The sequence below is a fragment of the Cricetulus griseus genome, chromosome X (genome assembly GCF_003668045.3).
Source record: "Cricetulus griseus strain 17A/GY chromosome X, alternate assembly CriGri-PICRH-1.0, whole genome shotgun sequence".
NCBI classification, from domain to species: Eukaryota; Metazoa; Chordata; class Mammalia; order Rodentia; family Cricetidae; genus Cricetulus; species Cricetulus griseus.
Window position 1 is genome coordinate 32664310 of NC_048604.1, and position 22538 is coordinate 32686847.

Sequence of the window (22538 nt, forward strand, 5' to 3'; positions counted from 1 at the left end):
TAAATATATATTATATATACATACTTGTAGTAGTCAAAAAATTTAATAATTTATGTATGCGAGTATATAATCAAAACTAAATTAGGGCAAAGTTCTACAATTTCATTAAAACAGGAAGTCCAAAGATTATATACCAAAAAAAATTTATATTCAAAAGGTAGTAAGGATATTCATTGACTTTTGTGACTCTACAACACAAGTTCTAACTTATTTTTCTTTATAACTGATAATTTATTTCTGTTGAGAGGCAGATTTCAGACATTTTCCTTTGTACAGAATTTGTTTGAAACTTTTGCATAATTATGTGTCTGGTATGTGTACTGTTTCACTTGTGTATGCTGTCAATAGCAGTTTATTGCCAATCACTCTCCACTTATTTATTGAGGGAGAGTCTCTTACTTGAATCCAGGGCTCACCAATTCAGCTAGTCTAAGTAGACAGCTTGCCCCAGGAATCCCCTATTTCTGCTTACTGAGTGCTAGGATTATAGGCAGGCTGCCTTGCCTACCCAACATTGGATGCAGATCCTGGGAAACTGAACCCTCATCTTCATGCTTGTGCATCAAGCACTTTACCCACTGGGCCATTTCCCCATATATCTCAACACACACTAAAAATGTAAAGGTCATGTGTATTATCTTCCTCAGACAATTGTTCTAGTGACTATGTACCTCCCAACTTGGAGATAAGATTCTCCAACAGGGCAAGTGAATGTGCCCGCCTTTAATGCCAGCACTCAGGAGGCTGAGGTAGGCAGAGTTCAAGGCCAGCCTGGTCTACAGAGCTAGTTCTAGGACAGCCAGGGCTACACAAAGAAACTGTCTCGAAAAACCAAAAGGGGGAAAAAAGATTACCTTGGAGGCTATAGCAAACATTGCTGCATTACGACTTAAGTCCTGCCAACTCATGGGTTTATGTCACATATACTACATACACAAGTTTTTATCTTTCACAATATATGAACAGAATTATTAGAGAAATTGGGCTACTATAACCAAGAATGTTAGAGTACACACAGCTGTGATAGGGCACCAGTTAAAGACACAATGGTACTCTAAAGACATAAGAACAGAAGTACTTTTAAAATTGATGGGGCTGGAGAGATAGCTCAGTGGTTGAGAGCATTTGTTTTTGCAGAGGATCTGGATTTGTTCCCAGTACCTATACTACAGCTTACAACCATCTGTAACTCCAACTGTAGGGATTATTATACCCTTTTTTAATCTCCATAGACACAAAGCATGCATGTGGTACACAGACATACATGCAGGTAAATCATTCATATACACAAAAATAGCATTAAATATTTAAAACAATTTAAAATTTTATGGCATATTAAATGTACAACTGTTACCACAGATTGTCATTTAGCGTGCTTTGTGTTATAGGATATAAAGCTATTTCCCCCATCTACAGATTAAATTTATACTCAAGAAAGTCAAGACCTCCTATAATTGAATATTATACCATCATTATCTATCGTTATCTAGTTGTACATAAATAAATGTCAAATCACTTCCTTTGTGTTTTTCCTTTGTGTTTACAAGTGTGTGCAGGTACAAATGTATATGCAGGTGTGTGTATAGAGGCCAGCAGACAATCTTGGATGTCATCCTCAGGACCTCTGCCTACTTTGTTGTCTCAGTGAACCTGGAACTTACTGATTTTGACTAGGATGAATGGCCAGCCTTGTCAGTGCTAGGATAACGGGTGCAAACCACTGCATTCAGCTCTTACATGGTGGGTTCTAATGCTCAAACTTTAGCCTTCACACTTGTGGAGCAAGCACTTTACTGACTGAGCTATTCTGCTAGTACCATGATTTCAATGCAGGAATCATTCTGAAAGAAGCACCCCAAACATTACCAGCCTACAATCCACACAGCCAGAGAAACTAGTAAACAAGGAGGACCCTAAAAAAGACAAACATTGTCCCTTGGAGAAGGGGAAAGGGTCATGATCCCCTGAGCAAATTGAGAGCATGGGAAGAGGGGGGAGGGAGCTACGAGAATGAGAAGGGAAGAAGAGGAAGGATGCAGAGGTCATGAGGGAGCAGAAAGGTTGAGTCGGGGGAAGAATAGAAGAAAGGATATGTGATAGGTAGGGTTTTAGTTGGGGGGTGGTAGGGGAGGACGGGAGGGAGAAGGGAACTGGGATTGTCATGTAAATTATTCTTGTTTCTAATTCAAATAAAAAATGATTAAATAAAAAAAAGAAAAAAAGAAGCACCCCAAACCAGTGAGAGCCAAAGGGGGGGAGATATATTCACTAGTGAACTCAAGACAGGACAGCTCTTGAAACTCTCCATCTTGGATCCAGTTTGCATTCTTATTTTATACTCTAAAACCACATAGTGTGTTGAACATGCAAGAGGGATCTTACAGAAGTGATCATGGCAGTCCACAGGTTGTTTCAAATGCATGTATTACAGTTGACAGGTGTAAGATTTTGTAGTTAGGTTGTAAAGGACAATGACTCATTGCTTCAGCTGTTTCTCCATGTCATTCTGTTTCCAGTAGCAAGTGAAGTTATACTTAAAATGAGAAATACAAGTAGAGCTTTAAGTAATCCACTAATGAATCAGTATCTGGGGCTAGAGAGATGACTCAATTGTTTAGAGTACCTGCCACTCTTCAGAGAACACCAGTTCAGTTCCCAGTGCCCAAGTTGGGCAACTTACAACCTCCTGTTAACTCTATCTCTAGGTGGATCTTACGTAGTCTTCTAGCTTCTGCAGAAACCTGCACATAGGTAGAGTACACTCACAAACATACACACATACACATAGAAAACAATAAATCTTTAAAAATTAATTTTCACTTTTAAAATAACGAGATGAGTGGAATTTCTCCTGTTTAAAAAACATATTTCAGGCTGGAGAAATGGCTCAATGGGTAAGAGCACTGGTTGCTCTTCCAGAGGTCCCGAGTTCAGTTCCCATTGATGACATGGTGGTTCACAGCCATCTATAGTGCGGTCTGATGCCCTCCTCTTGTGTAAAGTCATAGATGAAGATAGAGCACTCAGACATGAAATAAATAAGTAAATCTTTTAAAGAATATTTCACTGTAGGAAACAAGTTAAGTATTGTTTGACATAGGGACAGCCAGGTCAGGGACCAATGTCTCAGCCCCACGGGAGTATGAAAGCTTTCCCCAGATGAGGTTATTAGGAATAGCAAAGCCTTCCTTGGATCTGAATGCAAATATTGACAATGTATGCAGAAAATGTTCACTGTAGCATCTTCTCCTCATATTTACAGCTTAAAGACTGTTCCCCCCATAGAGCCTGATCCATAAACATGCTTCCTTGTTCATCTGTATACAAAAACTCTGCCTGTTTCTTCATCTGTAGGTAATAACTCTGCCTCCTTGGGCAGCTATATGCAATAATCCCACCTTCTTGTTACCTGTATATGATAAATACACTGAGATTCTGGGGTGATATGACTTTTCCATCAGAGAGAAGAGATTACTTGATAACAGATTTTCTGTGTCCATTTATCTGTCATTTTCATTCCCTTACCTCCCCATATAGGTCAATGGAAAGAAAAGAAAAGCAATTCCACTAAAATCAGGAACAAGACAAGGCTATCCACTCTCTCCATATCTCTTCAATATACTACTCGAAATTCTAGCTAGAGCAGTAAGACTATTAAAGAAGATCAAGGAGATACAAAGTGGAAGGAAGAGGTCAAAATATCATTATTCAGAGATAATATGATAGTACACACAAATTACCCTGAAAATTCTACCAGGGAATTCCTGCAGCTGATAAACACCTAAGTGAAGTGGCTAGATAAAGATTAACTATAAAAACATCAGTAGCCCACCTATATACAAAAGAATGCACATTCATACAATAAGGACATCTGATCAACGATGTTCATAGCAGCGTTGTTTGTAATAGCCAGAACCTGGAAGCAACCTAGATGCCCCTCAACTGAAGAATGAATAGAGAAAATGTGGTACATTTACACAATGAAGTACTACTCAGTGGAAAAAAAACAATGGAATCTTGAAATTCACAGGCAAATGGATGGAACTAGAAAAAACCATCCTGAGTGAGGTAACTCAGTCACAAAAAAGATAAACATGGTATGTACTCACTCATATATGGATATTAGACATAAAGCAAAGGATTACCAGTCTACAATCTACACCACCAGAGGAACTAGGAAACAAGGAGGACCCCAAGAGAAGATTCCATGGTCCCTCGAAGAAGGGGAGGGGGACAAGAACCACTGACTAAATTGGGAGGGGAGAGGAAGGATGTGAGAAGGGGAGAAGGGGAGGGGAGAGGAGAACAAGAGGAGTGAGACAGGGGAAGAATAGAGGAGGGCAAGAAAGGAGATGCCTTGATAGAGGGAGACAGTACAGGTTTGGAGAAAGGTCTGGCACAGGGGAAATGTTAATGGATCCACAGGGATGAGCCCAACTAAGAATCTAGGCAGTGGTGGAGAGGCTGCCATTAATGCCCTTCCCCTATAATGAAATTGATGACTACCTTGGTTACCATTACTAGAGTCTTCACCCAGTAGCTTATGGAAGCAGAAACAGGCACCCACAGCTAAACACTGAGCCATACTCCTGGAATCCAGTTGCAGAGAGGGAGGAGATATGAGCAAAGGAGCCAAAACTGTGCTGGAGAAAGCCGCAGAAACAGTGGACCTGACCTAGTGAGAACATGGAGACCCTAGTCATAAAGCTGGGGAACCAGCATTGGACCGAAACAAGCCCTAGGAATGTGGATACCAGCTAGGGGGCCAAGATAGTTTATGGGACCTCTAACAGTGGAGCCAGTTCTTGTCCCTAGAGCACAAATGGGCTTTGGGAGCCTATTCCCTATGGAGGGATACTGTTGCAGCCCAGATACAGGAAGGAGGGACTGGGCCCTCCCCCAAATGATGTGATGGACTTTTATGATCCCCCATGGAGGGCCTCACTATCCCTGGGGGGGTAGGTTGGGGGTTGGTGGGGAGCATGGGAGGATGGGAGGGTGAAGGGATGGGGGGGTGAGGATGGATATGTAAATAAGAGTGCTTCTAAAATTAAAAAAGCTACTATAAATAAAAAAAATCAGTAGCCCACCTATATACAAAACACAAATAGGCAGATAAAGAAATCAGAGAAACAGCAATAGCAAAAAATAATATAAAATATATTGGAGTAATTCTAACCAAACAAGTGAAAAATTTGTATGACAAGAACTTTAAGTCTTTGAAGAAAGAAATTCAAGTACATATCAGAAAACGGAAAGATCTCCAATGCTCTTGGATAGGTAGGATCAACATAGTAAAAATGGCAATCCTATATAAAACAATCTACAGAGTCAATGCAATCCTCATCAAAATTTCAACATGATTCTTTACAGACCTTGAGAAAACAATCTTAACTACATATGGAAAGCCAAAAGACACAGGATAGCTAAAACCAATCCTATACAATAAAAGAACTTCTGGAGGTAACACCATCCCTGATTTCAAGCTGCACTATAGAGCTATAATAGTAAAAACCACATGATATTGACATAAAAACAGATAGAAAATCAATGGAATTGACTCAAAAACCCAGACATAAATCCATACACCTATGCACACCTGATCTTTGATAAAGAAGCCAGAAATATACAATGGGGAAAAAAGCATCTTCAACAAATGGTGCTAGTCCTACTGGATGTCTGCATGTAGAAGAGTGTGAATAGATCTGTATGTATCACCCTGCACAGAACTCACATCCAAGTGAATCAAAGACCTCAACATAAAACACATACACTGAACCTGATAGAAGAGAAAGTGGGAAACAGATTTGAGAGCACCAATAGCACAGGCACTAAGATCAACAATTAATAAATGGGACCTCATGAAATTGAAAAACAAGTGTAAGGCAAAGAACACTGTCAAACGGACAAAATGGCAGCCTAGAGAATGGGAAAAGATTTTCATCAATTCCACATCTGACAGAGGTCTGATGGCCAAAATATATATTTAAAAAAATTCAAGAAACTAGACATCAACAAACCAAATAATCAAATTTAAAAATGGGGTACAGATCTAAATAGAGTTCTCAACAAAGGAATCTCAAACGACCAAGAAAGAAATAAATGTTCATTGTTCTTAGTGATCAGGGAAATGCAATCAAAACTACTCTGAGAATCCATCTTAGACCTGTCAGAATGGCTAAGATCAAAAACACAATTGTGGAATTTCTGGCTTCTATGGGCCCCTCCCTGAATGAAACTACCAAACTCCTAGCCAGACTTCTGTATTGTTTCTCAGCAGGTTCTCTATTGTTAAATATGCTTGCCAAGGGTGGTGGCACACGCCTTTAGTCCCAGGAGTCAGGAGTCAGAGGCAGGCGGATCTCTGCGAATTCCAGGCCAGCCTGGTCTACAGAGTGAGTTCCATGACAGCCAGGACTGTTACATAGAGAAACCCTGTCTCGAACCACACACACACACACACACACACACACACTTCTGAGCTATTTTTTATTTCTAGCAGCTGTGATCTACCCATCCCTTCAAATCCCTCTAATTTTTGTAACTTTCTGAGGATAACTGGGGTGAACTGGGTAACAAAAGCAATATTATAGATCACTGTTTCTCTGGACCATCTGGGTCAATGGGCATGAACTCCTAATATGCTGCTTTGTGACTCTCCATGAATACAGCAGGGCATTTCTGGCTACTCCAAATTGCCCCTGTAACTTTCAAGAGATCTGTAGGCTTTAGCCACTATTCTTATTCTGGTCAGGAGAGTCTAGCCATAGAGGTCTAGTGACCCCTACCTTGATCAGTTTTAGGGTTCCAGTGTGGTAAGGTTGGATACAGAAATGAGTTGAGGCCTCATTTCTGTATCCAATCCCCATAGTTCCTGTACTCACAGCAGCTTTTCTGTCTTCTATCATGATCCTGTCTTTCTGTTCAACACTATAGAGGATACTCAGAAACTGCCTACAATCTGGCCAGATGGGCTGATGGGTGAAGAAAACACTTTCCAGTGATTTAATGAGGGCCTGGTGAGTAAAACAGAATTTTTGAAAAAAGAAAAGCTCTGTTTAAGTTCATAAACACTTCAGCCATGGCACAAGTGTGTGTGGGGGGGGAGGGTGAAGGTGGGGTCCCAAAGGAGAGAGATCCAGCAGTTGATGTAAGGAAAATATTCTGGGAGGCCAGGATTCCATAGTCACCTGCAAGACTTTCCTAAGAAGTTGGGAGTCAAATGACCCATCATCTTGCGATCCCACACCAAGGACAGGCCTCTCTATCCTACAAAGGTTGCTGAGTTACCATGGTGACAATTTAGGTCCATAGTCTGCTTTACAGAACTCCTGGAAATACTACAGTATGCAATGACTTGGCTAACTTAGTCTGGTTCCTATCCCTGCAACGGAAGTTGAAAATTCAAAACCAACAGGCAGTAGACACTAATATAAAAAGACAGTACACAGCCTAGCAGTGACGGTACATGCTTCTTGAATTTGGGGGTATGCCCTGAGGATCAGACAGCTTGGTTAAGCATATAAGAGAGTGAATTTCTAATTGGGATGGCTGAAAGAGTAGCCCCTTGGCCAGAAGACATGGTTTGAGAGAAAATAAGGTGCCGGGATTTTTGGATTTTTGCAGGAAGAGTCTCACACTCTTTGGTGCCACAGACTCAGCCCGTGGAAGTTGGTTGTCCTGAGTTCCCACTCAATATACAGAGCAGCGAGTCTGTCCATTGTCCTGTTGTGAGGATAGATTATGAACAATTAGGACCTAAAATGGAATGCTTAAAAATTGATTAGACATGTGCCTATTGTAGGCAAAATAGGTAGTGGTGGGGGCTGGTGCAAGAGCTAGCCTGAGTTCTGTCCTTCAACCTTCATCTCTTCTACGTTTAGTAGGAGCTATCCCCAGGGAGGCTCAGAGACCAAGGGAGGCACATGTCCAAGCACTTTGGGACAGTTTAGCCAGAAACCCTGCTCCTGAGCAAACCCATCCAAAAACCAAAGCGGTTTTGTTGTGCAGCCTGCTAGGACGAGCTGTTGCATGCCTGGATACCCAAGCTTAAATTCTGTGCCCTAGAAAGCAGGCAGAATGTGCTAGGTCAGCTCACCGCTCCCTCCGATGGGCAGACCACAGCAAATGAATTCACAGTCCTTATCTCCCTGCTTGTGCTGTGTAAATTTCACAAGGCCTTTTTTGCCTTACCTTTTTTTGCAAAGACTGGGAAATAATTTTGATTCCATGGTATTTCGATGCTCCTAGACCAGCACCTAGCTTCCAAGGCCCTTTTTCTCAGGAGTCAAGGCATTGCCACAACCGCGATGGATCGTGCAGTATGGCTGACGCGGCAAGCGAGCTCCGGATTCAGTTAGCTCCTGGCAAACCTCGTTCCTAACAGAGACATCCTGGGTCAGCCAGCGTCTTGAGTCTGGGGATGCTCACTGAGCTTTACAATCTGGATATCCTGCCTCTAGCCTCCTAGAAAGTGGCTTTCCACTCGGAACAAGAACGGGAGGAGCCCCCTGGCCAGAGGGCCTGGCTGAGGGACAAGAAGTTGCAGGGATTTGGACAGACTCGCTGGTCGCAGGGACACAGCTCATGAAGTTGTTTGCGCAGAGCACCTGCTAAATCTGCTGAGTGGAGAATCTGTCCCTTGCCCAGGCTCCTGAACATCGATCTTCCTGTTAGAACTGAAAACAAAATATTTTTAAATTGGTTAATATGGGTCTACTGAAGATAAAAGCAGCAGTGGCAGAGGTTCCTGCTTTTCTCCATTCTCCCTATCTGTGGTGCTTTCGCTAGGAATTAGCTCCAGTGAGGCTGTGTCTAAGGGAGATTCATCTCCAACCACTTTCAGTTAGCCTGGCAGGTAAAGCTGCTCATTGCGCAGAAACTTCTCATTCTGCCGGTAGGATTTTATTAACGAAATTACGGATTTCTATATTGCGATTTTATCAAGGGAAAAAACAACAAAGAAAAACTCTAAATCATTTTGCGTCCTTAAAACGATTGGTGAATTCAAAGGCATTTGGGAAGTGCTGTTCTCCTTCCCCACAAGATTTTCAAGTGCTAGGAATTAATTCATTTACAAAACATATTATGAAAACAAGCTGGTGGATTTGCCCTAAGTCTTTTTCCTTAAGTGTCCCCAAAGCAGCATTGGCCTGGATGTTACTGAATAACTATTTTTGTGGGGAATGTTTTTTTTTATTAGGAAAGAACAATATTATCCTGCAGCTTACATTCGTTAAAGCTCTAGGAAACCTAAAATTATGAAATTGGCTGCCAGATGAATGGGCTTCGAGAGTTTCATCTTAGAGAGGTAAAATAATCTAGGAAAGAGAATAATGGATGTAAACTCTTCAATGCACAATCTAGTCAATGACATACATGTGGGGTGAAACCAATGAACCTGTGTGTACACAAAAAATGTTTCTTAGAAACCAGGAAAGGCTGACATAACGGGTCAAGGAAACAGTGAGTGCAAATTGTCTCTATGCACTGTGAAAGAGGTCAAAGAAGTAGTTGTTTTTCCAGTTCTGAGTCTGTCCTGAAATGTTTCCTTTTTGGTGGAGGATAAATGTATGAAAAACCTTCAGTTGTGACTCTGTAAAATTCATTGTGAAATTCCACAGCATTAGAGTGGTTACTCTAACTGAGATGTCTATACCTCAGGTCTGTTCTATTGAGTGAGTGTTGTTTAATTTACATGCAAGCTTTTATTCATAAAAGTTATGAAATTAAAAAAATTTGCCAAAGCATCTCCCAACAGTAGGGCAGACAAAAGGAGCCTATAAGTCAAGCTAGACTTGGTGTTAAATACAAATAATCTTTCCACGTGGAGTCAGAGGCAAGTAGATGTTAGATTTGTAGATCTGGACAATGTATCCAAGGGGGTCATTCTGTATATCAGCCATATTCCCCAAGAGCAGGCATACTCAGGAATTGTGGTCCAACACAAACACCATGGATTTCATGTTTGTGTATTTGCCTTGATTAGTTTTCTTAGCTCAAGGGATTGAAACTCTCTTTGGTCCTAGCAGGAAAGGATATACAGTTAATTGTATAGGAAAGGTCTACTGTGGGAGGAGTTTCTGGAAGGGAAATATAAATGAAATATTTTAAAGGGCAAACATAACAAAACTAGAGGAGTATTTCTCATAAAACGTCTTTATTGGATTCACTGCTGAGGTGCCATGAGATACTCATTCCCCACCTCACCAGGGCTGGATCTACAATCATGGCCAAACATCCTTAGCAACAACAATGGCTTTGGGATCAATTTGTGAGTAGCCACAGAGAGGAACGTTCACAGGGCTATATGTTTTCTATACATATGGGTGTGCCTAGATCCCTCCCTCTGCTGGGCCTAAAGAGGAAGACATTGGATCTCTAGGACTGTAGGCTTTTAGTCCTCTAAGGGGTGTGTACAGTGGTTAAGTCCCTGTTGCTCTATAAGGTGTAGGTGACCCCCATTCAGCCCTCCATTGATTTTATTGCTACAGGAGGTGCAGAGTGTAACAAGGGAAGGAAGAATTAGAGTAGAGCAGGAGTGTGCATGGGAGCATTAGTATCACTTCAGATGCAACATTAGATAACACTTCAAATGGATTTGCATCACCTCCATCTCCCACCTGCTTTAAGCATGCAATGAGCCCCAAACCCCAGAAAATGCGGACCTGCTTGGGAGTGCCAGTGTTACAATGGAAGGAAGAATTACAGTATAGCAGGGAATGTGCATGGGGAACCGTAGTGTCTGTGCTTCTCTCTGGGAACTCTCTAATCCCAGAGTCACCAAGGGACTGTGTTGAGGCAGAGAAGGCTCTCACACTACTGCTAAGGGCAAGATTTCTCAACCTGTGTCATAAACTGTTTAAGAGGTGCATATCAGATATTGATATTACTATTCATAACAGCAGGAATATTCTATTTATGAAGTAGCAAAAAATTAATTAATGGCTGTGGGGCCACCACTGCATGAGGAATTATGTTACAGGCTCACAGCATTAGGAAAGTAGAAAACAATTGACCAAGGGTTTCTAGGATAGAACAGGAATGGCTGATCTTGGGTACCTGCTTTGCACCTGAACAGGAAGCAGTCAAGGCCTGACTCAGTTAAGGTTTCTATTGCCACAATGAAACACCATGACCAAAGAGCAAAGTGCGAAAGAAATTGATTATTTGTTGTATACTGCCATATCATTTTGGAGGGACATAGCATTGGAGCTCAAAATGGCAGGAGTTGACAAGGACATGACTGCACGTGGCTTACTGGCTTACATTCTCTGACCTGCTCATCCAGGTATCTTATAGGATCCAGAACCTCAGCCCTGGAATAGTACCACCCACCTAGGGTTGGGCGCTCCACTAAGGCCTGCCTTTGTAGTAGGTTTCTATTGCTGCAATGAAACACCATTATCTAAAAGCAAGTTGAGGTTTTTTCAGCTTACATATCCATATTGATGTTCATCTCCAAAGGAAGGGAAGAACACAAGAAGGTAGCATCCTGGAGGCAGGAGATGATGCAGAGTCAATGGAGGGCTGATGCTTACTGGCTTGCATAACTTGGTTTCTTATAGAACCTATGACCTCCACCCTGAGACTAGTACTACCCAACAAGGGATGGATCCTCCCTCATTGACGACTAATTGACAAAGCGCTTTTCCCTGGGTCTCATGGAGGCATTTCCTCACCTGACTCACCTGCCTCTCTGATGACTCGCCTTTTCTCCAGGTGATACAAAACCAGTGAGTACAAGTCCAGATATGACAATATTAAAATTTGGGCATTACAACTTCAAAAGGGGTGGCAAGGGCTGCATTTAACTTTTCTTGCCTTCTCGGATCTATTTTGGGTGGTGTCCCTTGATGTTAAAACAACAGGGGACTTGTCTGTAATGAGGCCAATTAGGTTCCACTGTGAAGTCTGCAGGGATGAGCTTTCCTGCACCTGGATACCCAAGCTTAAACGTTATACTCTTTCAAACACACAGAATAATCTGGTACTGTTCAAAGAATTTCTTGGGCCCGGAAGGTAACACTTCAAATAGATATTCATCACCTCCGTCTCCCACCTACTTTAAGCATGCAATGAGTCCCAAACGACAGAAAGTGGGGACCTGTTTGGAAGGGAGGGGTTATTCCTCACAAGTTAAACTGGGAAACTGAAAGCCAACCACTAGGGGCAGAGGTGGTTACTCCAGTGTGAAGCGGCTTCCAGGCATCCATTTCCTTAAGACTACACAAAGAATCCATTACTGGAAAACATCCAAATCTGCCAGATAATTGCCTCGATCCATGTTCTCTTCACCTTGGAGGCAAACGTGGGACAATATTTTTAATCCCAGTGCATCTGCCTGTTCCTAGGCTAGCATCTGGTTACAGCTGCTTTTTTTTTTTTCATCTGGAGGGACCTCTTTGGTGCAAACCGAGCCGAACCTGCAGTATGGCTGCCATGGCAAGCAAGCTCCGGGCTAGGTAAGATCCTGGCAAAACTCCTTACTAAGAGAGACTTTCGGGGGCATAGCTGCTTGAGTTTGGGGGTGCTCACTGAGGTTTTGGACAGTTTGGGTCAAGCATATCAGAGAGGCTTTCTAAGGGATGGATGAAAGTGTAGCCCTCTTCAACAAAAAAAAAAAAAAAAACATGAATTGAGGGATGGGAAGGTACCGGGGTTCACGGGTTCCTGCAGTGATAGCCCCACACACATTGTGCCAGAGACTCAGCCCATGAGTTTGGTTGTGAGGAATTTACTGAGGAGTGGATCTTTCCATTGCCCTTGCTCGAGGAAAGATTACAGACAACCAGGACCTAAAACGGAATGTCTCAAAATTGATTAGAGACATGCCGACTGGAGAATAAATCGATACAGGTGGAGGCTGATGCAAGCGCTAGGCTGAGTTCGGTCCTTCCCCTTTCATCTCTACTGTCTTCAGTAGGAACTGCGACAGGGAGGCTCTGGGTCCAAGGGAGGCACACGTCCAAGCATTTTGAGACAGTTTAGCCAGAAAACCTGCTCTTGCACAAACCCATGTGAAAACCAAACCGGTTCAGTATTGCAGCCTGCTAGGATGAGCTGTTTCATGTCTGGATACCCCAAGCTTACATCCTGTGCCCTTAAATGCAGGCAGAATGGGCTGGGGCAGCTCACCGCTCGCTCCTATGGGCAGACAAAACAAACGAATTCACAGTCCCTATCTCGCGGGTCTCTGGCTTGTAAATTTCTCAAGCCATGTTATGCCTTACCTTTTCAGAAAAGTCTGGAAAGTAGTTTGATTCCAGGCTATTTCGATGTTCATAGACCAGCACCTAGCTGCCAAAGCTCCTCTTTCCCGGGAGTCGAGGCTTTGCGGCAAGCGGGATGGATCTTGCAGTATGGCTGCCGCGGCAAGCGAACTCCGGGTTCGGTAAGCTCCTGGCGAACCTTCTTCCTAACACAGACCTCCAGCGTCTTGATTCTCGGGGTGCTTGCTGAGCTTTATGATCTGGACATCCTGCCTCTAGCGTTCTAGAGAGTGGCTTTCCACTCGGAACGAGAACGCGAGGAGCCCCTTGGCCAGAGGGCCTGGCTGAGGGACAAGAGGTGGAGGGATTTGGAAAGACTCGCTGGTCCCGGGGACACAGCTCATGCAGTTGTTTGGGCAGAGCGCCTCCTAAATCGGCTGAGTGGAGAATCTGTCCCTTGCCCAGGCTCCTGAACATCGGGCTTCCGGTTAGAACCGAAAACAAAATCGTTTTAAATTGGTTAATATAGGTCTACTAAGATAAAAGCAGCAGTGGCAGAGGTTCCTGCTTTTCTCCATTCTCCCTATCTGTGGTGCTTTCGCTAGGAATTAGCTCCAGTGAGGCTGTGTCTAAGGGAGATTTATCTCCAACCACTTTCAGTTAGCCTGGCAGGTAAAGCTGCTCATTGCGCAGAAACTTCTCATTCTGCCGGTAGGATTTTATTAACGAAATTACGGATTTCTATATTGCGATTTTATCAAGGGAAAAAACAACAAAGAAAATCTCTAAATCATTTTGCGTCCTTAAAACGATTGGTGAATTCAAAGGCATTTGGGAAATGTTGTTCTCCTTCCCCACAAAATTTTCAAGTACTAGGAATTAATTCATTTACAAAACATATTATGAAAACAAGCTGGTGGATTTGCCCTAAGTCTTTTTCCTTAAGTGTCCCCAAAGCAGCATTGGCCTGGATGTTACTGAATAACTATTTTTGTGGGGAATGTTTTTTTTAATTAGGAAAGAACAATATTATCCTGCAGCTTACATTCGTTAAAGCTCTAGGAAACCTAAAATTATGAAATTGGCCGCCAGATGAATGGGCTTCGAAAGTTTCATCTTAGAGAGGTAAAATAATCTAGGAAAGAGAATAATGGATGTAAACTCTTCAATGCACAATCTAGTCAATGACATACATGTGGGGTGAAACCAATGTACCTGTGTGTACACAAAAAATATTTCTTAGAAACCAGGAAAGGCTGACATAACGGGTCAAGGAAACAGTGAGTGCAAATTGTCTCTATGCACTGTGAAAGAGGTCAAAGAAGTAGTTGTTTTTCCAGTTCTGAGTCTGTCCTGAAATGTTTCCTTTTTGGTGGAGGATAAATGTATGAAAAACCTTCAGTTGTGACTCTGTAAAATTCATTGTGAAATTCCACAGCATTAGAGTGGTTACTCTAACTGAGATGTCTATACCTCAGGTCTGTTCTATTGAGTGAGTGTTGTTTAATTTACATGCATGCTTTTATTCCTAAAAATTATGAAATTAAAAAAAATTTGCCAAAGCATCTCCCAACAGTAGGGCAGACAAAAGGAGCCTATAAGTCAAGCTAGACGTGGTGTTAAATACAAATAATCTTTCCACGTGGAGTCAGAGGCAAGTAGATGTTAGATTTGTAGATCTGGACAATGTATCCAAGGGGGTCATTCTGTATATCAGCCATATTCCCCAAGAGCAGGCATACTCAAGAATTGTGGTCCAACAAAAACACCATGGATTCCATGTTTGTGTATTTGCCTTGATTAGTTTTCTTAGCTCAAGGGATTGAAACTTTCTTTGGTACTAGCAGGAAAGGATATACAGTTAGTTGTATAAGAAAGGTCAACTGTGGGAGGAGTTTCTGGAAGGGAAATATAAATGAAATATTTTAAAGGGCAAACATAACAAAACTAGAGGAGTATTTCTCATAAAACGTATTGTATTCTCTGCTGAGGTGCCATGAGATACTCATTCCCCACCTCACCAGGGCTGGATCTACAATCATGGGCAAACATCATTAGCAACAACGTCTTTGGGATCAATTTGTGAGTAGCCACAGAGAGGAACGTTCACAGGGCTATATGTTTTCTATACATATGGGCGTGCCTAGATCCCTCCCTCTGCAGGACCTGGAGAGGAAGATGTTATATCTCTAGGAGTGTAGGCTTTTAGTCCTCTAAGGGCTGTGTGCAATGGTTAAGTCCCTGTTGCTCTATAATGTGTAGGTGACCCCCATTCAGCCCTTCATTGATTTTATTGCTACAGGAGGTGAAGAGTGTTACAAGGGAAGGAAGAATTAGAGTAGAGCAGGAGTGTGCATGGGAGCATTAGTATCACTTCAGATGCAACATTAGATAACACTTCAAATGGATTTGCATCACCTCCATCTCCAACCTGCTTTAAGCATGCAATGAGCCCAAAACCCCAGAAAGTGGGGACCTGTTTGGAAGGGAGGAGTTATGCCTCACAAATTAAACTGGGAAATTGGAAGCTTTCCACTAGGAGCCGAAGTTGTTACTCCAGTGTGAAGCGGCTTCCAGGCATCCATTTCTTTAAGACCACACAAAGAATCCATTACTGGAAAACATCCAAATCTGCCAGATAATTGCCTCGATCCATGTTCTCTTCACCTTGGAGGCAAACGTGGGACAATATTTTTAATCCCAGTGCATCTGCCTGTTCCTAGGCTAGCATCTGGTTACAGCTGCTTTTTTTTCCTCTAGGGACTTCTTTGGTGCAAACTGAGCGGATCCTGCAGTATGGCTGCCATGGCAAGCAAGCTCCGGGCTAGGTAAGATCCTGGCAAAACTCCTTACTAAGAGAGACTTTCGGGGGCATAGCTGCTTGAGTTTGGGGGTGCTCACTGAGGTTTTGGACAGTTTGGGTCAAGCATATCAGAGAGGCTTTCTAAGGGATGGATGAAAGTGTAGCCCTCTTCAACAAAAAAAAAAAAAAAAACATGAATTGAGGGATGGGAAGGTACCGGGGTTCACGGGTTCCTGCAGTGATAGCCCCACACACATTGTGCCAGAGACTCAGCCCATGAGTTTGGTTGTGAGGAATTTACTGAGGAGTGGATCTTTCCATTGCCCTTGCTCGAGGAAAGATTACAGACAACCAGGACCTAAAACGGAATGTTTCAAAATTGATTAGAGACATGCCGACTGGAGAATAAATCGATACAGGTGGAGGCTGATGCAAGCGCTAGGCTGAGTTCGGTCCTTCCCCTTTCATCTCTACTGTCTTCAGTAGGAACTGCGACAGGGAGGCTCTGGGTCCAAGGGAGGCACACGTCCAAGAAAACCTGCTCTTGCACAAACCCATGTGAAAACCAAACCGGTTCAGTATTGCAGCCGCTAGGATGAGCTGTTTCATGTCTGGATACCCCAAGCTTACATCCTGTGCCCTTAAATGCAGGCAGAATGGGCTGGGGCAGCTCACCGCTCGCTCCTATGGGCAGACAAAACAAACGAATTCACAGTCCCTATCTCGCGGGTCTCTGGCTTGTAAATTTCTCAAGCCATGTTATGCCTTACCTTTTCAGAAAAGTCTGGAAAGTAGTTTGATTCCAGGCTTTTTCGATGTTCATAGACCAGCACCTAGCTGCCAAAGCTCCTCTTTCCCGGGAGTCGAGGCTTTGCGGCAAGCGGGATGAATCTTGCAGTATGGCTGCCGCGGCAAGCGAACTCCGGATTCGGTAAGCTCCTGGCGAACCTTCTTCCTAACACAGACCTCCAGCGTCTTGATTCTCGGGGTGCTTGCTGAGCTTTATGATCTGGACATCCTGCCTCTAGCGTTCTAGAGAGTGGCTTTCCACTCGGAACGAGAACGCGAGGAGCCCCTTGGCCAGAGGGCCTGGCTGAGGGACAAGAGGTGGAGGGATTTGGAAAGACTCGCTGGTCCCGGGGACACAGCTCATGCAGTTGTTTGGGCAGAGCGCCTCCTAAATCGGCTGAGTGGAGAATCTGTCCCTTGCCCAGGCTCCTGAACATCGGGCTTCCGGTTCAGGAATGTCTACATTCAGGAAAGATTACAGACAACCAGGACCTAAAACGGAATGTCTCAAAATTGATTAGAGACATGCCGACTGGAGAATAAATCGATACAGGTGGAGGCTGATGCAAGCGCTAGGCTGAGTTCGGTCCTTCCCCTTTCATCTCTACTGTCTTCAGTAGGAACTGCGACAGGGAGGCTCTGGGTCCAAGGGAGGCACACGTCCAAGCATTTTGAGACAGTTTAGCCAGAAAACCTGCTCTTGCACAAACCCATGTGAAAACCAAACCGGTTCAGTATTGCAGCCTGCTAGGATGAGCTGTTTCATGTCTGGATACCCCAAGCTTACATCCTGTGCCCTTAAATGCAGGCAGAATGGGCTGGGGCAGCTCACCGCTCGCTCCTATGGGCAGACAAAACAAACGAATTCACAGTCCCTATCTCGCGGGTCTCTGGCTTGTAAATTTCTCAAGCCATGTTATGCCTTACCTTTTCAGAAAAGTCTGGAAAGTAGTTTGATTCCAGGCTATTTCGATGTTCATAGACCAGCACCTAGCTGCCAAAGCTCCTCTTTCCCGGGAGTCGAGGCTTTGCGGCAAGCGGGATGGATCTTGCAGTATGGCTGCCGCGGCAAGCGAACTCCGGGTTCGGTAAGCTCCTGGCGAACCTTCTTCCTAACACAGACCTCCAGCGTCTTGATTCTCGGGGTGCTTGCTGAGCTTTATGATCTGGACATCCTGCCTCTAGCGTTCTAGAGAGTGGCTTTCCACTCGGAACGAGAACGCGAGGAGCCCCTTGGCCAGAGGGCCTGGCTGAGGGACAAGAGGTGGAGGGATTTGGAAAGACTCGCTGGTCCCGGGGACACAGCTCATGCAGTTGTTTGGGCAGAGCGCCTCCTAAATCGGCTGAGTGGAGAATCTGTCCCTTGCCCAGGCTCCTGAACATCGGGCTTCCGGTTCAGGAATGTCTACATTCAGGAAAGATTACAGACAACCAGGACCTAAAACGGAATGTCTCAAAATTGATTAGAGACATGCCGACTGGAGAATAAATCGATACAGGTGGAGGCTGATGCAAGCGCTAGGCTGAGTTCGGTCCTTCCCCTTTCATCTCTACTGTCTTCAGTAGGAACTGCGACAGGGAGGCTCTGGGTCCAAGGGAGGCACACGTCCAAGCATTTTGAGACAGTTTAGCCAGAAAACCTGCTCTTGCACAAACCCATGTGAAAACCAAACCGGTTCAGTATTGCAGCCTGCTAGGATGAGCTGTTTCATGTCTGGATACCCCAAGCTTACATCCTGTGCCCTTAAATGCAGGCAGAATGGGCTGGGGCAGCTCACCGCTCGCTCCTATGGGCAGACAAAACAAACGAATTCACAGTCCCTATCTCGCGGGTCTCTGGCTTGTAAATTTCTCAAGCCATGTTATGCCTTACCTTTTCAGAAAAGTCTGGAAAGTAGTTTGATTCCAGGCTATTTCGATGTTCATAGACCAGCACCTAGCTGCCAAAGCTCCTCTTTCCCGGGAGTCGAGGCTTTGCGGCAAGCGGGATGGATCTTGCAGTATGGCTGCCGCGGCAAGCGAACTCCGGGTTCGGTAAGCTCCTGGCGAACCTTCTTCCTAACACAGACCTCCAGCGTCTTGATTCTCGGGGTGCTTGCTGAGCTTTATGATCTGGACATCCTGCCTCTAGCGTTCTAGAGAGTGGCTTTCCACTCGGAACGAGAACGCGAGGAGCCCCTTGGCCAGAGGGCCTGGCTGAGGGACAAGAGGTGGAGGGATTTGGAAAGACTCGCTGGTCCCGGGGACACAGCTCATGCAGTTGTTTGGGCAGAGCGCCTCCTAAATCGGCTGAGTGGAGAATCTGTCCCTTGCCCAGGCTCCTGAACATCGGGCTTCCGGTTCAGGAATGTCTACATTCAGGAAAGATTACAGACAACCAGGACCTAAAACGGAATGTCTCAAAATTGATTAGAGACATGCCGACTGGAGAATAAATCGATACAGGTGGAGGCTGATGCAAGCGCTAGGCTGAGTTCGGTCCTTCCCCTTTCATCTCTACTGTCTTCAGTAGGAACTGCGACAGGGAGGCTCTGGGTCCAAGGGAGGCACACGTCCAAGCATTTTGAGACAGTTTAGCCAGAAAACCTGCTCTTGCACAAACCCATGTGAAAACCAAACCGGTTCAGTATTGCAGCCTGCTAGGATGAGCTGTTTCATGTCTGGATACCCCAAGCTTACATCCTGTGCCCTTAAATGCAGGCAGAATGGGCTGGGGCAGCTCACCGCTCGCTCCTATGGGCAGACAAAACAAACGAATTCACAGTCCCTATCTCGCGGGTCTCTGGCTTGTAAATTTCTCAAGCCATGTTATGCCTTACCTTTTCAGAAAAGTCTGGAAAGTAGTTTGATTCCAGGCTATTTCGATGTTCATAGACCAGCACCTAGCTGCCAAAGCTCCTCTTTCCCGGGAGTCGAGGCTTTGCGGCAAGCGGGATGGATCTTGCAGTATGGCTGCCGCGGCAAGCGAACTCCGGGTTCGGTAAGCTCCTGGCGAACCTTCTTCCTAACACAGACCTCCAGCGTCTTGATTCTCGGGGTGCTTGCTGAGCTTTATGATCTGGACATCCTGCCTCTAGCGTTCTAGAGAGTGGCTTTCCACTCGGAACGAGAACGCGAGGAGCCCCTTGGCCAGAGGGCCTGGCTGAGGGACAAGAGGTGGAGGGATTTGGAAAGACTCGCTGGTCCCGGGGACACAGCTCATGCAGTTGTTTGGGCAGAGCGCCTCCTAAATCGGCTGAGTGGAGAATCTGTCCCTTGCCCAGGCTCCTGAACATCGGGCTTCCGGTTCAGGAATGTCTACATTCAGGAAAGATTACAGACAACCAGGACCTAAAACGGAATGTCTCAAAATTGATTAGAGACATGCCGACTGGAGAATAAATCGATACAGGTGGAGGCTGATGCAAGCGCTAGGCTGAGTTCGGTCCTTCCCCTTTCATCTCTACTGTCTTCAGTAGGAACTGCGACAGGGAGGCTCTGGGTCCAAGGGAGGCACACGTCCAAGCATTTTGAGACAGTTTAGCCAGAAAACCTGCTCTTGCACAAACCCATGTGAAAACCAAACCGGTTCAGTATTGCAGCCTGCTAGGATGAGCTGTTTCATGTCTGGATACCCCAAGCTTACATCCTGTGCCCTTAAATGCAGGCAGAATGGGCTGGGGCAGCTCACCGCTCGCTCCTATGGGCAGACAAAACAAACGAATTCACAGTCCCTATCTCGCGGGTCTCTGGCTTGTAAATTTCTCAAGCCATGTTATGCCTTACCTTTTCAGAAAAGTCTGGAAAGTAGTTTGATTCCAGGCTATTTCGATGTTCATAGACCAGCACCTAGCTGCCAAAGCTCCTCTTTCCCGGGAGTCGAGGCTTTGCGGCAAGCGGGATGGATCTTGCAGTATGGCTGCCGCGGCAAGCGAACTCCGGGTTCGGTAAGCTCCTGGCGAACCTTCTTCCTAACACAGACCTCCAGCGTCTTGATTCTCGGGGTGCTTGCTGAGCTTTATGATCTGGACATCCTGCCTCTAGCGTTCTAGAGAGTGGCTTTCCACTCGGAACGAGAACGCGAGGAGCCCCTTGGCCAGAGGGCCTGGCTGAGGGACAAGAGGTGGAGGGATTTGGAAAGACTCGCTGGTCCCGGGGACACAGCTCATGCAGTTGTTTGGGCAGAGCGCCTCCTAAATCGGCTGAGTGGAGAATCTGTCCCTTGCCCAGGCTCCTGAACATCGGGCTTCCGGTTCAGGAATGTCTACATTCAGGAAAGATTACAGACAACCAGGACCTAAAACGGAATGTCTCAAAATTGATTAGAGACATGCCGACTGGAGAATAAATCGATACAGGTGGAGGCTGATGCAAGCGCTAGGCTGAGTTCGGTCCTTCCCCTTTCATCTCTACTGTCTTCAGTAGGAACTGCGACAGGGAGGCTCTGGGTCCAAGGGAGGCACACGTCCAAGCATTTTGAGACAGTTTAGCCAGAAAACCTGCTCTTGCACAAACCCATGTGAAAACCAAACCGGTTCAGTATTGCAGCCTGCTAGGATGAGCTGTTTCATGTCTGGATACCCCAAGCTTACATCCTGTGCCCTTAAATGCAGGCAGAATGGGCTGGGGCAGCTCACCGCTCGCTCCTATGGGCAGACAAAACAAACGAATTCACAGTCCCTATCTCGCGGGTCTCTGGCTTGTAAATTTCTCAAGCCATGTTATGCCTTACCTTTTCAGAAAAGTCTGGAAAGTAGTTTGATTCCAGGCTATTTCGATGTTCATAGACCAGCACCTAGCTGCCAAAGCTCCTCTTTCCCGGGAGTCGAGGCTTTGCGGCAAGCGGGATGGATCTTGCAGTATGGCTGCCGCGGCAAGCGAACTCCGGGTTCGGTAAGCTCCTGGCGAACCTTCTTCCTAACACAGACCTCCAGCGTCTTGATTCTCGGGGTGCTTGCTGAGCTTTATGATCTGGACATCCTGCCTCTAGCGTTCTAGAGAGTGGCTTTCCACTCGGAACGAGAACGCGAGGAGCCCCTTGGCCAGAGGGCCTGGCTGAGGGACAAGAGGTGGAGGGATTTGGAAAGACTCGCTGGTCCCGGGGACACAGCTCATGCAGTTGTTTGGGCAGAGCGCCTCCTAAATCGGCTGAGTGGAGAATCTGTCCCTTGCCCAGGCTCCTGAACATCGGGCTTCCGGTTAGAACCGAAAACAAAATCGTTTTAAATTGGTTAATATAGGTCTACTAAGATAAAAGCAGCAGTGGCAGAGGTTCCTGCTTTTCTCCATTCTCCCTATCTGTGGTGCTTTCGCTAGGAATTAGCTCCAGTGAGGCTGTGTCTAAGGGAGATTTATCTCCAACCACTTTCAGTTAGCCTGGCAGGTAAAGCTGCTCATTGCGCAGAAACTTCTCATTCTGCCGGTAGGATTTTATTAACGAAATTACGGATTTCTATATTGCGATTTTATCAAGGGAAAAAACAACAAAGAAAATCTCTAAATCATTTTGCGTCCTTAAAACGATTGGTGAATTCAAAGGCATTTGGGAAATGTTGTTCTCCTTCCCCACAAAATTTTCAAGTACTAGGAATTAATTCATTTACAAAACATATTATGAAAACAAGCTGGTGGATTTGCCCTAAGTCTTTTTCCTTAAGTGTCCCCAAAGCAGCATTGGCCTGGATGTTACTGAATAACTATTTTTGTGGGGAATGTTTTTTTTTTATTAGGAAAGAACAATATTATCCTGCAGCTTA

General features: G+C 44.9%; 1 protein-coding gene and 1 non-coding gene across 12 annotated transcripts in view; one reads left to right on the forward strand and one right to left on the reverse strand.

Moving 5' to 3' along the window:
* The window catches only part of LOC100750901, a 48527-nt gene extending 34747 nt beyond the window's left edge, over positions 1-13780 (reverse strand). The window contains exons 1-2 of one of the 2 annotated variants that reach the window (XR_003488201.2): positions 13233-13780; positions 8194-8379 (exon numbers count right to left, since the gene is read on the reverse strand). This is a non-coding gene — a transcript (uncharacterized LOC100750901). The remainder of the gene's footprint in view (positions 1-8193; positions 8380-13232) is intronic. The other variant, XR_003488202.2, reaches the window with a different exon arrangement.
* LOC103159765 overlaps positions 12176-22538 on the forward strand; it is a 183832-nt gene continuing 173469 nt past the window's right edge. For 6 of the 10 annotated variants that reach the window (XR_004771356.1, XR_004771355.1, XR_004771354.1 and 3 more), the window contains exons 1-3: positions 12176-12464; positions 15972-16039; positions 16840-16945. Coding sequence is in view for 3 of the 10 variants with exons in the window: in XM_027431976.2 (XP_027287777.1) it covers positions 16914-16945 (32 nt within the window). In the remaining 7 variants the exon portion in view is untranslated. The other 4 variants (XR_004771358.1, XR_003488199.2, XM_027431975.2 and 1 more) reach the window with 2 other exon arrangements.